Source organism: Haliotis cracherodii, unplaced genomic scaffold, assembly GCF_022045235.1.
Source record: "Haliotis cracherodii isolate W230 unplaced genomic scaffold, xgHalCrac1.p SCAF_25, whole genome shotgun sequence".
Classification (NCBI taxonomy): Eukaryota; Metazoa; Mollusca; class Gastropoda; order Lepetellida; family Haliotidae; genus Haliotis; species Haliotis cracherodii.
The window spans coordinates 3,467,134-3,483,131 of NW_027266281.1; the positions used below are offsets into that span (position 1 = coordinate 3,467,134).

At 36.2% G+C, this 15,998-nt stretch overlaps 1 protein-coding gene across 1 annotated transcript; it reads left to right on the forward strand.

Annotated features, from left to right (window-relative positions):
- Nucleotides 1-12,630: 12,630 nt before the first annotated feature.
- Nucleotides 12,631-14,164, forward strand: LOC139472813 (uncharacterized). Its single transcript, XM_071255294.1, has one exon. The coding sequence runs from the start codon at nucleotides 12,631-12,633 to the stop codon at nucleotides 14,089-14,091; it is 1,461 nt and encodes a 486-aa protein (XP_071111395.1). The 3' UTR covers nucleotides 14,092-14,164.
- The last annotated feature ends 1,834 nt before the right edge of the window (nucleotides 14,165-15,998 follow it).

Consider the following 15,998-nt stretch of genomic DNA (forward strand, 5'->3'; position numbering starts at 1 on the left):
TACATTTGTGACGTACGGGTATTGATCTTTTGTGACGTACGTGTACTGTACTGTGATGAGGTACGTGTATTGACATGTTGTGATGTACGTGTATAGTACATTTGTGACGTAAGTGTATTGATCTTTTGTGACGGACGTGTATAGTACATTTGTGACGTACGTGTATTGTACGTTTGTGACGTACATTTATTTTACTTTTGTGACGTACGTGTATTGTACATGTAAAGTGCTTTGTTCTTCTGTGACGACTATGCATTTCAAGTTCCTATTTCACCAAACAAGAATATATCTTACCATGGCAGAAACCAAGAGAATAGAGAAGGAGTACCAGGGAAAGGATGAGTCTGGCTGCGAAGTTTGATCTATCCATCGTCTGAAATTCTAAAGAAAAATTCATGCAATATATATTGTAGCATTCATATATTTAATACTAATCACTACACCTCTGCTAACATTGGGTCTATATTTAAACCCCGATCAGTGATTCCGTAACCACGAATTCCAGTGAGCATTTTCAACTCCCTGGGTAGTATACAGGCCATGTTGCCAACATGCGCTAGAAAGGTTTTACATCCACCTCACATATCGGGTACATATTCCCTGCTTGGCGAATAGAGGCAGGTGCACCCATGCAGACACCACCCGTTTTGACACCTGTGTTTCGGGCGTATGAACGTATTTGTGCTTCAGCCATCTGGCCACTGGTATCTACTAGGAATCAATCCAGCTGTAATATAATGCTGCTTGTTAGCAATCGACTTCAGACGTCGCTGACCTGATTGATTCCAAGATCGATGCTGCACACCCTCGTGATAGGATGGGCGCGGCGGGGTAGCATGGTGGCTGGTGGTTAAAGCGTCCACTTGTTTCGCTTGAAGACCAGGGTTCAATTTCCCACATGGGTACAATGTGTGAATCCCATTTCTGATGCAACCCACAGTGTAGCGTAAAACAATACTCACTCACTTATATCTACGGAATAAAAAATAAAGTAATAGGCGATTGGAGGCCCCTTCTACAGTGTTCAACAATGGACGCCCCCTGCCCCCCTCGGGGTACACAAGGATGTGGCAATTATCTATTTCATCTCCGTATGAAAACAGAGGCCTCGTACATTTTTCCCAGAAGATAAAGATTTACTGGCTCAGGGCTAGACATGTTTTATAAGTGTAACACATGTCACTCATAAAGGTGCCTGGTGTGTCTTTGGGCGTTTTTGTACTGTAAACTTTTGTTGTGCCCATGCTGTAAACAAATGTTTCAGAAGAAGTTAAATATTATGTCACCGCCTTTGTGGTCTGGTAGTTTACTGTAATTAGGAGTCACTGAACTATGAAGTTTTTGAAAGTGGTTCGCGTTTCATGTTAGGAACTTTTTTAAATTAGATTTGCGCAAATTGATGACAATAATCATAACTCCGATATATTGATTTCAAGTGAATATAAATTCGAAATTATAAACCATTTCAGTAAATGTACTTATGCAAACGTTAAACAAAAAAATACCTTAATTTTCAGGGATATCCTATCAGTCACACGGCATTAGGGTTAATCTCACGTGTCATGTTATAAAATTTCCAGAATACGATTAATTACTCATAAATATTCACCAATCCTAAAATCAGGTGTTTTGGTTGAACATTTATCATATACGAAAATACAAATCTCGTGTCATGACGCTAGCAGATGTAGGAAAATCCAACATGGCGCGTTTCCCTCGACCTCAGCTTAACCTATTGCTATTTTAATATACTTTTACAATGCCTTCATATGTATGCCTGCATGTATGTTTCATTTGTCATTTTCCGTTTGTTTAATATGACGAGAGAAAAACGAAAATGAAGATCGTGAAATCTGGTAGCATTATTTTCAGTAAGTGCAAAGGTCACCGGATGTGATGTCATAGACAGGGGTGGTCTGTTCATATACTTCCGTTACGAAACAAGTACAGTAAATTTTGAAATATTTCGAAATAAACACAAATCACTACATAGTATCAGTAATCTCCACTAATGTGAAATAACAATGTGAATTTTACGATATAATTGGCGTATTATTTAATCCGTTTGACCTCGCATCCTCCCGTGACTCGGAAACTGTAGGTTATGAATCAACTTGCCACATGCAAGTTTCTTGGTATCCTGTATTTGTACTTTTGTTGATATTTACGAATCGCCATTCAATGTCGCTGGCTATGATAAAGATAAACGCAAGTGCGTCATGTATATTTCAGTAAAATGCTACATACAATTTTCTGCGTTACGTCCATACTAAATTTGGGATAGTTAAAGGAGTTTTCCTTTTATAATACATTTATAGATTCTGGCATTTTTTTAAGAACAATTCAACGGAGCATTTTTAAAATTTATTCCATAAAAACAAAGACCATATTATCTGATTGTGAAAAATAAGAACCTTAGAAGAGGATAGGTCCTCATCTACCCTTCTAAAATAAACAAAATATGGTCGTTCTTAGTTATACTGAAAAAAACCCCGTTTTACTGTAGAGTCAACAAAAATAACAATTTGTTGGTTCTAGAAAATATTTATAAAAAACATTTTTTTCCTCAGGTTTAACCAAATTAATGAACATGTTCGTTCTAGAATATACTGGAAAACAAACTAGTTTCACCTCCAGTTTATCCAAAATAAACAAAATATGTTCGTTCTCGAATACACTGGAAAACAAATTAGTTTCACCTCCATTTTATCCAAAATAAACAAAATATGGTCGTTCTTGAATACATTGGAAAACAAACTAGTTTCACCTCCAGTTGATCCAAAATAAACAAAATATGTTCGTTCTTGAATACATTGGAAAACAAACTAGTTTCACCTCCAGTTGATCCAAAATAAACAAAATATGGTCGTTCTCGAATACACTGGAAAACAAATTAGTTTTACCTCCAGTTTATCCAACATAAACCAGATATGTTTGTTCTCGAATACACTGGAAAACAAATTAGTTTTACCTCCAGTTTATCCAAAATAAACAAAATATGTTCGTTCTCGAATACACTTGAAAACAAATTAGTTTTACCTCCAGTTTATCCAACATAAATCAGATATGTTTGTTCTCGAATACACTGGAAAACAAATTAGTTTTACCTCCAGTTTATCCAAAATAAACAAAATATGTTCGTTCTGGAATACACTGGAAAACAAACTAGTTTCACCTCCAGTTTATCCAAAATGTTTCACCTCCAGTTTTATCCAAAATAAACAAAATATGTTTGTTCTTGAATACACTGGAAAACAAATTAGTTTCACCTCCAGTTTATCCAAAATAAACAAAATATGGTCGTTCTTGAATACATTGGAAAACAAACTAGTTTCACCTCCAGTTGATCCAAAATAAACAAAATATGTTCGTTCTTGAATACACTGGAAAACAAATTAGTTTCACCTCCAGTTTATCCAAAATGTTTCACCTCCAGTTTTATCCAAAAAAATAAACAAAATATGGTCGTTCTCGAATACACTGGAAAACAAATTAGTTTCACCTCCAGTTTATCCAAAATAAACAAAATATGGTCGTTCTTGAATACATTGGAAAACAAACTAGTTTCACCTCCAGTTGATCCAAAATAAACAAGATATGTTCGTTCTTGAATATACTGGAAAAGAAATTAGTTTTACCTCCAGTTTATCCAACATAAACCAGATATGTTTGTTCTCGAATACACTGGAAAACAAATTAGTTTGACCTCCAGTTTATCCAAAATAAACAAAATATGTTCGTTCTGTAATACACTGGGAAGCAAGTTAGTTTCACCTTCAGTTTATCTAACACAAACAAAATATGGTCGTTCTTAGATATACTGAAAAAAACCCCAGTTTTACTGTAGAGTCAACAAAAATAACAATTTGTTGGTTCTAGAAAATATTTATAAAAACCATTTTTTTCCTCAGGTTTAACCAAATTAATGAACATGTTCGTTCTAGAATATACTGGAAAACAAACTAGTTTCACCTCCAGTTTATCCAAAATGTTTCACCTCCAGTTTTATCCAAAATAAACAAAATATGTTCGTTCTCGAATACACTGGAAAACAAATTAGTTTCACCTCCATTTGATCCAAAATAAACAAAATATGGTCGTTCTTGAATACATTGGAAAACAAACTAGTTTCACCTCCAGTTGATCCAAAATAAACAAAATATGTTCGTTCTTGAATATACTGGAAAAGAAATTAGTTTTACCTTCAGTTTATCCAACATAAACCAGATATGTTTGTTCTCGAATACACTGGAAAACAAATTAGTTTTACCTCCAGTTTATCCAAAATAAACAAAATATGTTCGTTCTGTAATACACTGGGAAGCAAGTTAGTTTCACCTTCAGTTTATCTAACACAAACAAAATATGGTCGTTCTTAGATATACTGAAAAAAAAACCAGTTTTACTGTAGAGTCAACAAAAATAACAATTTGTTGGTTCTAGAAAATATTTATAAAAAACATTTTTTTCCTCAGGTTTAACCAAATTAATGAACATGTTCGTTCTAGAATATACTGGAAAACAAACTAGTTTCACCTCCAGTTTATCCAAAATGTTTCACCTCCAGTTTTATCCAAAATAAACAAAATATGTTCGTTCTCGAATACACTGGAAAACAAATTAGTTTCACCTCCAGTTTATCCAAAATAAACAAAATATGTTCGTTCTTGAATACACTGGAAAACAAATTAGTTTCACCTCCAGTTTATCCAAAATGTTTCACCTCCAGTTTTATCCAAAATAAACAAAATATGGTCGTTCTCGAATACACTGGAAAACAAATTAGTTTCACCTCCAGTTTATCCAAAATAAACAAAATATGGTCGTTCTTGAATACATTGGAAAACAAACTAGTTTCACCTCCAGTTGATCCAAAATAAACAAAATATGTTCGTTCTTGAATACACTGGAAAACAAATTAGTTTCACCTCCAGTTTATCCAAAATGTTTCACCTCCAGTTTTATCCAAAATAAACAAAGTATGTTCGTTCTCGAATACACTGGAAAACAAATTAGTTTCACCTCCAGTTTATCCAAAATAAACAAAATATGTTCGTTCTCGAATACACTGGAAAACAAATTAGTTTCACCTCCATTTTATCCAAAATAAACAAAATATGGTCGTTCTTGAATACATTGGAAAACAAACTAGTTTCACCTCCAGTTGATCCAAAATAAACAAAATATGGTCGTTCTCGAATACACTGGAAAACAAATTAGTTTTACCTCCAGTTTATCCAAAATAAACAAAATATGTTCGTTCTGGAAAACATTTGGAAACAAGTTAGTTTCACCTTCAGTTTATCTAACATAAAGAAAATATGGTCGTTCTTAGATATACTGAAAAAAACCCAGTTTTACTGTAGAGTCAACAAAAATAACAATTTGTTGGTTCTAGAAAATATTAAAAAAATCCATTTCCTCAGGTTTAACCAAATTAAAGAACATGTTCGTTTTAGAATATACTGGAAAAACTAGTTTTACCTCAGATTTAACAAAACGAAAAGTTTAATGGACATTCTGGAAGCCCTGAAAGACTTAAAAACAGATTAATCGGATCATCCTTTTAAAACAAGAAGCCGAGGTACTAAACAAATTAGGGGGCACGGGTGGCCCAGTCGTCTAAGGCGCCGCGATTCGCTGTGCAGAGTTGCGTCCCTTGGGCAGAAACCTATGATTGTGGGTTCGAATCCCGGTTCGCCCCAGTTATGTTTCTAGGTCTGTCAGCACCATACCCGTGCTCGTGGGTTTAACCGAAGTGGTAAACGTCTGAGACCTGCATCACTTCGGGCTTTCCTCCCACATTAAGCTGACACGCCGTGATATAACTGGAATACTGTTAAAAGCGGCGTTAAACCCAACTCACTCACTCTAAACAAATCAAACTTAAAAAACAAACATTTCCCCATCCCATTTGAAGATGAATGGTATGTTTTGCATTTGTTTCCAGCATTTAAGGGTATATACTTACAGATGACGTGATGAGAACTACACCAGTACCCGACCGTTGCCCAATACTTGTTCTTATGTCGGTAAGTGAGAAATTTTTCTATTTCATTGACGCGATATGCCGCTGGATACGGTGATAAAAAAACAAACGTCCAACTGATGATGTGATAAAAAGCTTGCTGAGACCCACTGACTAATACCTCGTAACACTCCAGTGAAGGCTAAGACAGAATGTGTGTCCTGCAGGACTTGTTTATTAGGCCTCTAGATCAGATAGGTGCTGGTCCCGCGTTAGAGGGCGATATCTCCCACCATTACTTGTCCAACGCGTGTTGCAGATATTGAAGAACAAACGGGAAGTGCCTGGTGCATTTTAACTCAGCTGGTGCCAAAAATTACATATTACCGTTCAAATCGGGCATTCGAGTCCTGGTCGTGCTTTAGCTACAGATACTGGAGTCCGGGTCATGTTTTAGACACAGGTGATCGAGTCAAGTCGGGTTTTAGACACATGTGATCAAGTCCGGGTCATGATTTAGACACAGGTGATCAAGCCCCGGGTCAAGTTTTAGACACAGATGATCGAGTCCGGGTATGATTTAGACACAGGTGATCGAGTCCGGCCCGGTTTTAGACACATATAATCTATTCCGGGACAAGTTTAAGACACAGGTGATCGAGTCCGGGTCATGTTTTAGACACAGCTGATCGAGTCCGGATCCTGATTTAGACAAAGATGATCGTGTCCGGGTCATGATTTAGACACAGGTGATCGAGTCCGGGTCATGTTTTAGACACAGGTGATCGAGTCCAGTCGGGTTTTAGACACAGCTGATCGAGTCCGGATCCTGATTTAGACAAAGATGATCGTGTCCGGGTCATGATTTAGACACAGGTGATCGAGTCCGGGTCATGTTTTAGACACAGGTGATCGAGTCCAGTCGGGTTTTAGACACAGGTTATCGAGTCAAGTCGGGTTTTAGACACAGGTGATCGAGTCCGGGTCATGATTTAGATATAGATGATCGAGTCAGGGTCATGTTTTAGACACAGGTGATCGTGTCCAGGTCAAGTTTTAGACACAGGTGATCGAGTCAAGTCGGGTTTTAGACACAGGTTATCAAGTCCGGGTCATGATTTAGACACAGGTGATCAAGCCCGGGTCGGGTTTTAGACACAGATGATCGAGTCAGGGTCATGTTTTAGACACAGGTGATCGACTCAGGGTCATGTTTTAGACACAGGTGATCGAGTCCAGCCGGGTTTTAGACACAGATACTGGAGTCCGGGTCATGTTTTATACACAGTTGATCGAGTCCAGTCGGGTTTTAGACACAGGTTATCGAGTCAAGTCGGGTTTTAGACACAGGTGATTGAGTCCGGGTCATGATTTATACACAGTTGATCGAGTCCAGTCGGGTTTTAGACACAGGTTATCGAGTCAAGTCGGGTTTTAGACACAGGTGATTGAGTCCGAGTCATGTTTTAGACACATTTGATGTGATCTGGAACGGCCGGGTTTTAGATACCGGCGATCTTGTCAGGCCGGTCTTTAGACACAGGTGATCGAGTCCGGGTCAGGTTTTTGTCCCAGAGTGACGTTGGCTTAGGCTGAAATCACTTCCCCTCGGGTCAGAGCACTCCAGCCTCGTTGGCCCAAACCTCTGGTCTCAAATCACCCCCTTACTATTTCAATTGTCCATGTTTGAGTGTATGTTCTGATATGTTTATTCAAAGATTTATGGATTTATTGCAATCGTATGTGTTTGGTGACGTGGGGTGTGCGTGTTGCTTGAAGAACACATTTATAATAGATTCCATTCATTAGTGAGTGAGTGAGTTCGGTTTAACGCCGCTTTTAACAGTATTCCAGTTATATCACAGCGTGTCAGCTTAATGTGGGAGGAAAGCCCGAAGTGATGCAGGTCTCAGACGTTTACCACTTCGGTGAAACCCACGAGCACGGGTATGGTGCTGACAAACCTAGAAACATAATCGGGGCGAACCGGGATTCGAACCCACAATCATAGGTTTCTGGCGTGCCCAAGGGACGCAACTCTGCACAGCGAATCGCGGCGCCTTAGACGACTGGGCCACCCGTGCCCCCTCCTTTCATTAAGTGGATGCTCATAGCGCTACACTATTATAAACCCTTTATCATCTTCATGATTCGAGGCGGTCGGGTAGCCTAGTGGTTAAAGCGTTCGCTCGTCACGCCGAAGACCCGGGTTCGAATCCCGACATGGGTACAATGTATGAAGCCCATTTCTGGTGTCCCCTCCGTGATATTGTTGGAATATTGCTAAAAGCGGCGTAAAACCAAACTCACTCACTCACTCTTCATGATTCACTCACATAAGTCCATTGTTGGTATCTTCACAGTCACCTTACCTGATTTTTGCGTCACAATATCTGATAATGATACAGGTATAAGACGATTTTGGCGGACCAAAAATGACAGTTCGTTATATCCGTCAGCTCGTTATAAGCGTGTACGTTATAAACGTAGTTTTCTGTATGGTGTAAAAGAGTATGTTCCCTTGAAACAAACAAAGGCAAACATATAATAAAACATTTATTATGAAACAAGTGGAGCATAACGGGAATCCCAAATGTCTACTTCGTGTGCAGATCGTTCCAGTTACCAATACTCTCCGTTAGTACGTTCTACAGGTAGCTACATTATGCACGTTGGATAAGACCCATATTGCAGACAATAATTCTAAGAGCCAACGGCTTCGCCAATATTTGGCATTTCTACAACAATGCTTGTCTACAACACGAGTCATACAGTTAACTATATTTACAACGAGCACAGGCAGACAATTAGCTGTATATATACTGTATACATTCTTATTTCAAATTACGGTTATAACGAACGAATTAGAGCTTCCTTTGAGTTCGTTATATCCGTAGTTTACTGTATGGAACTCGACGATTTGTCATTTGGTATTGACCAGGCCACACATTTCAGCAAGCGGTAGCTAATGTGGTTTAAAAAATATTTTATTCTGGAAACACTAGTTATAATTAGTTAGACAACTAAATATTTGTATCTCCCTTTCAAAAAACATGTTTAAATACACAAATATGAATATGTTTACCGTGATCCTTGCCTTCAAGCCAGAGGTGAATTGTTTTTATTTAGCCCATGTAGCCGTATATATATGTATAAAAGATCCGTTTTTACAGTACCGTGTGGTAATGAATTTGATGTCGACATTATGAACGTGCACATTAAGCGAGACATTTCCGAACAATATGCACTATAAGGTAGAGGTGTTCATCTTCAGTTGACTACAAAATAAAGTTTATGCACGTACACATACCTTTCGCTACATGAGACTTTATATGTTTTATTTTAATTTATCTTTAAATAATGGTCACTTCAAAAGGAACCGTTTGCACTTTATGGTATTATTTTCTTTGATACATGAATACATTTGACAGGCGACATGTGTAACTATAAGACCGTTGAAAATTAGTGAAACGTGAGACAAAAGAAGACTGAAACAACAGGCGGTACCAGATGATAGGTAAACACAACAAAACGTGGGTTATATATATGGGTGTAAACAGTTGTATAGACTTCCATGTATCGTAGACCGGTGTATACAGTTGTATAGACTTCCATGTATTATAGATGGGTGTATACAGTTGTATAGACGTCCATGTATTATAGACCGGTGTATACAGTTTTATAGACTTCCATGTATTATAGATGGGTGTATACAGTTGTATAGACTTCCATGTATTATAGATGGGTGTATACAGTTGTATAGACTTACATGTATTATAGACCGGTGTATACAGTTGTATAGACTTCCATGTATTATAGATGGGTGTATACAGTTGTATAGACTTCCATGTATTATAGATGGATGTATACAGTTGTATAGACTTCCATGTATTATAGATGGGTGTATACAGTTGTATAAACTTCCATGTATTATAGATGGGTGTAAACAGTTGTATAGACTTCCATGTATTATAGATGGGTGTTTACAGTTGTATAGACTTCCAAGTATTATAGATGGGTGTATACAGTTGTATAGACTTCCATGTATTATAGATGGGTGTATAGAGTTGTATAGACTTCCATGTATTATAGATGGGTGTATACAGTTGTATAAACTTCCATGTATTATAGATGGGTGTAAACAGTTGTATAGACTTCCATGCATTATAGATGGGTGTTTACAGTTGTATAGACTTCCATGTATTATAGATGGGTGTATACAGTTTTATTGACATCCATGTATTATAGATGGGTGTAAACAGTTGTATAGACTTCCATGTATTGTAGACCGGTGTGTACAGTTGTATAGACTTCCATGTATTATAGATGGGTGTAAACAGTTGTATAGACTTCCATGTATTATAGATTGGTGTATACAGTTGTATAGACTTCCATGTATTATAGATGGGTGTAAACAGTTGTATAGACTTCCATGTATTATAGATGGGTGTATACAGTTGTATAGACTTCCATGTATTATAGATGGGTGTATACAGTTGTATAGACTTCCATGTATTATAGATGGGTGTAAACAGTTGTATAGACTTCCATGTATTATAGATGGGTGTATACAGTTGTATAGACTTCCATGTATTATAGACCTGTGTATACAGTTGTATAGACTTCCATGTATTATAGATGGGTGTAAACAGTTGTATAGACTTCCATGTATTATAGATGGGTGTATACAGTTGTATAGACTTCCATGTATTATAGATGGGTGTATACAGTTGTATAGACTTCCATGTATTATAGATGGATGTATACAGTTGTATAGACTTCCATGTATTATAGATGGGTGTATACAGTTGTATAGACGTCCATGTATTATAGACCGGTGTATACAGTTTTATAGACTTCTATGTATTATAGATGGGTGTATACAGTTGTATAGACTTCCATGTATTATAGATGGGTGTATACAGTTGTATAGACTTACATGTATTATAGACCGGTGTATACAGTTGTATAGACTTCCATGTATTATAGATGGGTGTATACAGTTGTATAGACTTCCATGTATTATAGATGGATGTATACAGTTGTATAGACTTCCATGTATTATAGATGGGTGTATACAGTTGTATAAACTTCCATGTATTATAGATGGGTGTAAACAGTTGTATAGACTTCCATGTATTATAGATGGGTGTTTACAGTTGTATAGACTTCCAAGTATTATAGATGGGTGTATACAGTTGTATAGACTTCCATGTATTATAGATGGGTGTATAGAGTTGTATAGACTTCCATGTATTATAGATGGGTGTATACAGTTGTATAAACTTCCATGTATTATAGATGGGTGTAAACAGTTGTATAGACTTCCATGCATTATAGATGGGTGTTTACAGTTGTATAGACTTCCATGTATTATAGATGGGTGTATACAGTTTTATTGACATCCATGTATTATAGATGGGTGTAAACAGTTGTATAGACTTCCATGTATTGTAGACCGGTGTGTACAGTTGTATAGACTTCCATGTATTATAGATGGGTGTAAACAGTTGTATAGACTTCCATGTATTATAGATTGGTGTATACAGTTGTATAGACTTCCATGTATTATAGATGGGTGTAAACAGTTGTATAGACTTCCATGTATTATAGATGGGTGTATACAGTTGTATAGACTTCCATGTATTATAGATGGGTGTATACAGTTGTATAGACTTCCATGTATTATAGATGGGTGTAAACAGTTGTATAGACTTCCATGTATTATAGATGGGTGTATACAGTTGTATAGACTTCCATGTATTATAGACCTGTGTATACAGTTGTATAGACTTCCATGTATTATAGATGGGTGTAAACAGTTGTATAGACTTCCATGTATTATAGATGGGTGTATACAGTTGTATAGACTTCCATGTATTATAGATGGGTGTATACAGTTGTATAGACTTCCATGTATTATAGATGGATGTATACAGTTGTATAGACTTCCATGTATTATAGATGGGTGTAAACAGTTGTATAGACTTCCATGTATTATAGATGGGTGTATACAGTTGTATAGACTTCCATGTATTATAGATGGATGTATACAGTTGTATAGACTTCCATGTACTATAGATGGGTGTAAACAGTTGTATAGACTTCCATTTATTAAAGACCTGTGTATACAGTTGTATAGACTTCCATGTATTATAGATGGGTGTATACAGTTGTATAGACTTCCATGTATTATAGATGGGTGTATACAGTTGTATAGCCTTCCAAGTATTATAGATGGGTGTTTACAGTTGTATAGAGTTATATGTATTATAGATGGGTGTATAGAGTTGTATAGACTTCATGTATTATAGATGGGTGTTTACAGTTGTATAGACTTCCATGCATTATAGATGTGTGTTTACAGTTGTATAGACTTCCATGTATTATAGATGGGTGTAAACAGTTGTATAGACTTCCATGTATTATAGATGGGTGTTTACAGTTGTATAGACTTCCATGTATTGTAGACCGGTGTATACAGTTGTATAGACTTCCATGTATTATACATGGGTGTATACAGTTGTATAGACTTCCATGCATTATAGATGGGTGTATACAGTTGTATAGACTTGTATGTATTACAGATCGGTGGTGTGATTTATGCCTTGTTTGTTGATTTTGCCAAAGCCTTTGACTCCATAGATAGATCCAAATTGCGTATGGTACTATACAAAAATGGTATTTCTCCGAAAATGTTCTGTTGTATACAGTCAATTTATAAACAAGTTTTGGCATTGGTTAAATACAATAACTCATTTTCTGATATGTTTAGCTGCAGTAAGGGAGTTCGTCAAGGATGTGTCCTTAGTCCCATTTTGTTTGCCTTGTTCATAAATGATCTTGCCATAGATATTGAATCCAGTTGCGCACATGGTATCCAATTTCATCCAGATGTAGTTCAATTGTTTTTATTACTTTTCGCAGATGATGTCATTCTCATAGCAGATACTGTTTATGGTCTCCAGAAAAGAATCAATGTGTTAGAATGTTATTGTAAAGATTATTCATTAACAGTCAATATTGATAAAACTAAAGTAGTAGTTTTTAAAAATGGGAGTGTTCTTTCAAAATATGAAAAATGGGTTTACGATGGAAAATTGTTGGAATGTGTAACTACATATAAATACCTTGGTGTATTATTTTTTCGAAATCTATCTTGGAGTGCACATATATCTAATGTTGTTAATCAAGCTAAAAAGGTTTTGTTTAAGCTTTTGAAGTCCCTACAGCTAATTAAACCTACTCCTATGAATATTTTCTTTAAAATTTTTGATGCTAAAGTTGTGCCAGTACTTCTTTACGGTGCAGATGTTTGGGGTTTATCTTTATCGTTTTGCGAGGAGATTGAAGTTGTTCATACACTTGCTTGTAAACGTATTTTAGGAGTTAAGTCAGCAACTTCCAATCATGTTGTGCGTGGAGAGTGTGGGAGATACCCTTTGTATATCTATGCTTTCAAAAGATGCTTGAATTATTGGTGTAAGATTCTAAAGATGCCCGATTCGCGTTATCCACGAAAAAGTTACAATATGCTTGTGCAGCAGGCCATAGCAGGTAAGACTAATTGGGCCTCTAGAGTTAAATTACTTTTGTACGCCTATGGCTTTGGCTACGTATGGGAAAATCAGCATCTTGTTATTTCTATTTCATTTATTGATGAGTTTATACAAAGATTAAAATGCTCTTATGAACAAGATTGGCATTTTGCTTTGACCAATAGCCCCAAGTATTCATCATATCTTTGTTATAAATTTAGGTTTAGCAGGGAATTTTATTTATCGGCTATTACAATCAATAAGTTTCGCGTTGCACTGGCACGTTTTAGAGCTAGCTCCCACTCGCTCCACATAGAAACCGGGAGATATTTTGGTATCCCAAGACAGCGAAGGTTATGTATGGTTTGTAAAACAGGCTATGTTGAGTCTGAATACCATTTTGTATTGGTTTGTGAAAAATATTATGCTCTCCGAGTGACATATATTCCTCAAAAATATTATGTAAATCCATCAATAGAACAATTTTATATACTTATGTCGTCTCTGCATCAGTCAACAATTAGAAGTCTGGCTTGTTATATTGACCGCGCTTTTAAGTTAAGGAATTCATTTTTGCAGAAGTAATATTCTTTATCTATGAATGCCTTGCTGTTGTGTATTTAGGTGTACACAGTTGTATTTTTATACATGTCTGGTGAACCGAATTGTACTATGGGCCGCTGGTCAACTCATGTACTGAATAAACAGATTAGACTTGTATGTATTACAGATCGGTGTATACAGTTGTATAGACTTCCATGTATTACAGATCGGTGTATACAGTTGTATAGACTTCCATGTATTTTAGATGGGTGTATACAGTTGTATAGACTTCCATGTATTATAGATGGGTGTATACAGTTGTATAGACTTGTATGTATTACAGATCGGCGTATACAGTTGTATACACTTCCATGTATTTTAGATGGGTGTATACAGTTGTATAGACTTCCATGTATTATAGATGGATGTATACAGTTGCATAGACTTCCATGTATTATAGATCGGTGTATACAGTTGTATAGACTTCCATGTATTTTAGATGGGTGTATACAGTTGTATAGACTTCCATGTATTATAGATGGATGTATACAGTTGCATAGACTTCCATGTATTATAGATCGGCGTATACAGTTGTATAGACTTCCATGTATTATAGATGGGTGTATACAGTTGTATAGACTTCCATGTATTATAGACCGGTGTATACAGTTGTATAGACTTCCATGTATTATAGATGGGTGTATACAGTTGTATAGACTTCCATGTATTATAGATGGATGTATACAGTTGTATAGACTTCCATGTATTATAGATGGGTGTAAACAGTTGTATAGACTTCCATGTATTATAGATGGGTGTAAACAGTTGTATAGACTTCCATGTATTATAGATGGGTGTAAACAGTTGTATAGACTTCCATGTATTATAGATGGGTGTAAACAGTTGTATAGACTTCCATGTATTATAGATGGGTGTATACAGTTGTATAGACTTCCATGTATTATAGATGGGTGTATACAATACAGATGGGTGTATCGCAATAATCATTAACGGCTGGTTTCAAAAGGTCATCGTTAAGATTCGTAAAGCTGGTTTCATCATTTTATTTCCAATACATATAGGCCACAGGCCTTTGTGTACAAAAGGTGAGTACAGACAGGTTTTAAGCTTTAAGTTTCGCATTTCTTACTTCATTTGCATAATATAGATATGTTGCTAGATTTGTAATAATATATGTATCTGGTGATGACAGAAGCATATTAAAATTATGAATGTTAGGATGACAATAGAACTTTGCTTTGAGATATAGTTGCCGTAACTTGACAAACGATGGACAAATAAGCAGGAAGTGGTACTCGGTTTCAACACAGTCTAATTTACAAAGTTTGCATTTTCTTAAATTTCCTGGGATTTTATAATGACGTCCATTTTTAATTTCCAAAGTATGACAACTCAGTCTGAATCTCGTAAGGGTTGTTCTCATATTTTGCGAATTTAAGAATGACAAATAAGGTTCACATTTAACATAAGTTTTAAAACAAGCATAAAATGCCATTTTTGAACTTGCAAGAAGTTCGCTATGCCAGATCTGCTGAAAATTGTCTTTCAAACGTTGTTTAAACATATTTAGAAACACCTTTTGGTTTCCATACATTTGGAACCTCCGTACATCTCCGAACCCAAGTTTACAAAGACAATTCCTTAATTTAGTTACCCAATTGACACGACCATGTTCATTATACAGGTACAACATATTGTAGCACTTTCTTGGTAAACGGAAGTCTGGCATCTTTAGTATGTTCAGCCAATATTTCAGACATCTGATCAAAGCATATACACGAATAGGGTATCTGCCACACTCGCCCAATACAGCGTTGTTTGATGCGGATAATTTTAAACCCAAAAAGCGTTTACAAGCATATAATTGCACAGTTATATAGATTAATATCCTCCATTTTTATATTAGACATAAGGTTACATAATTTCAA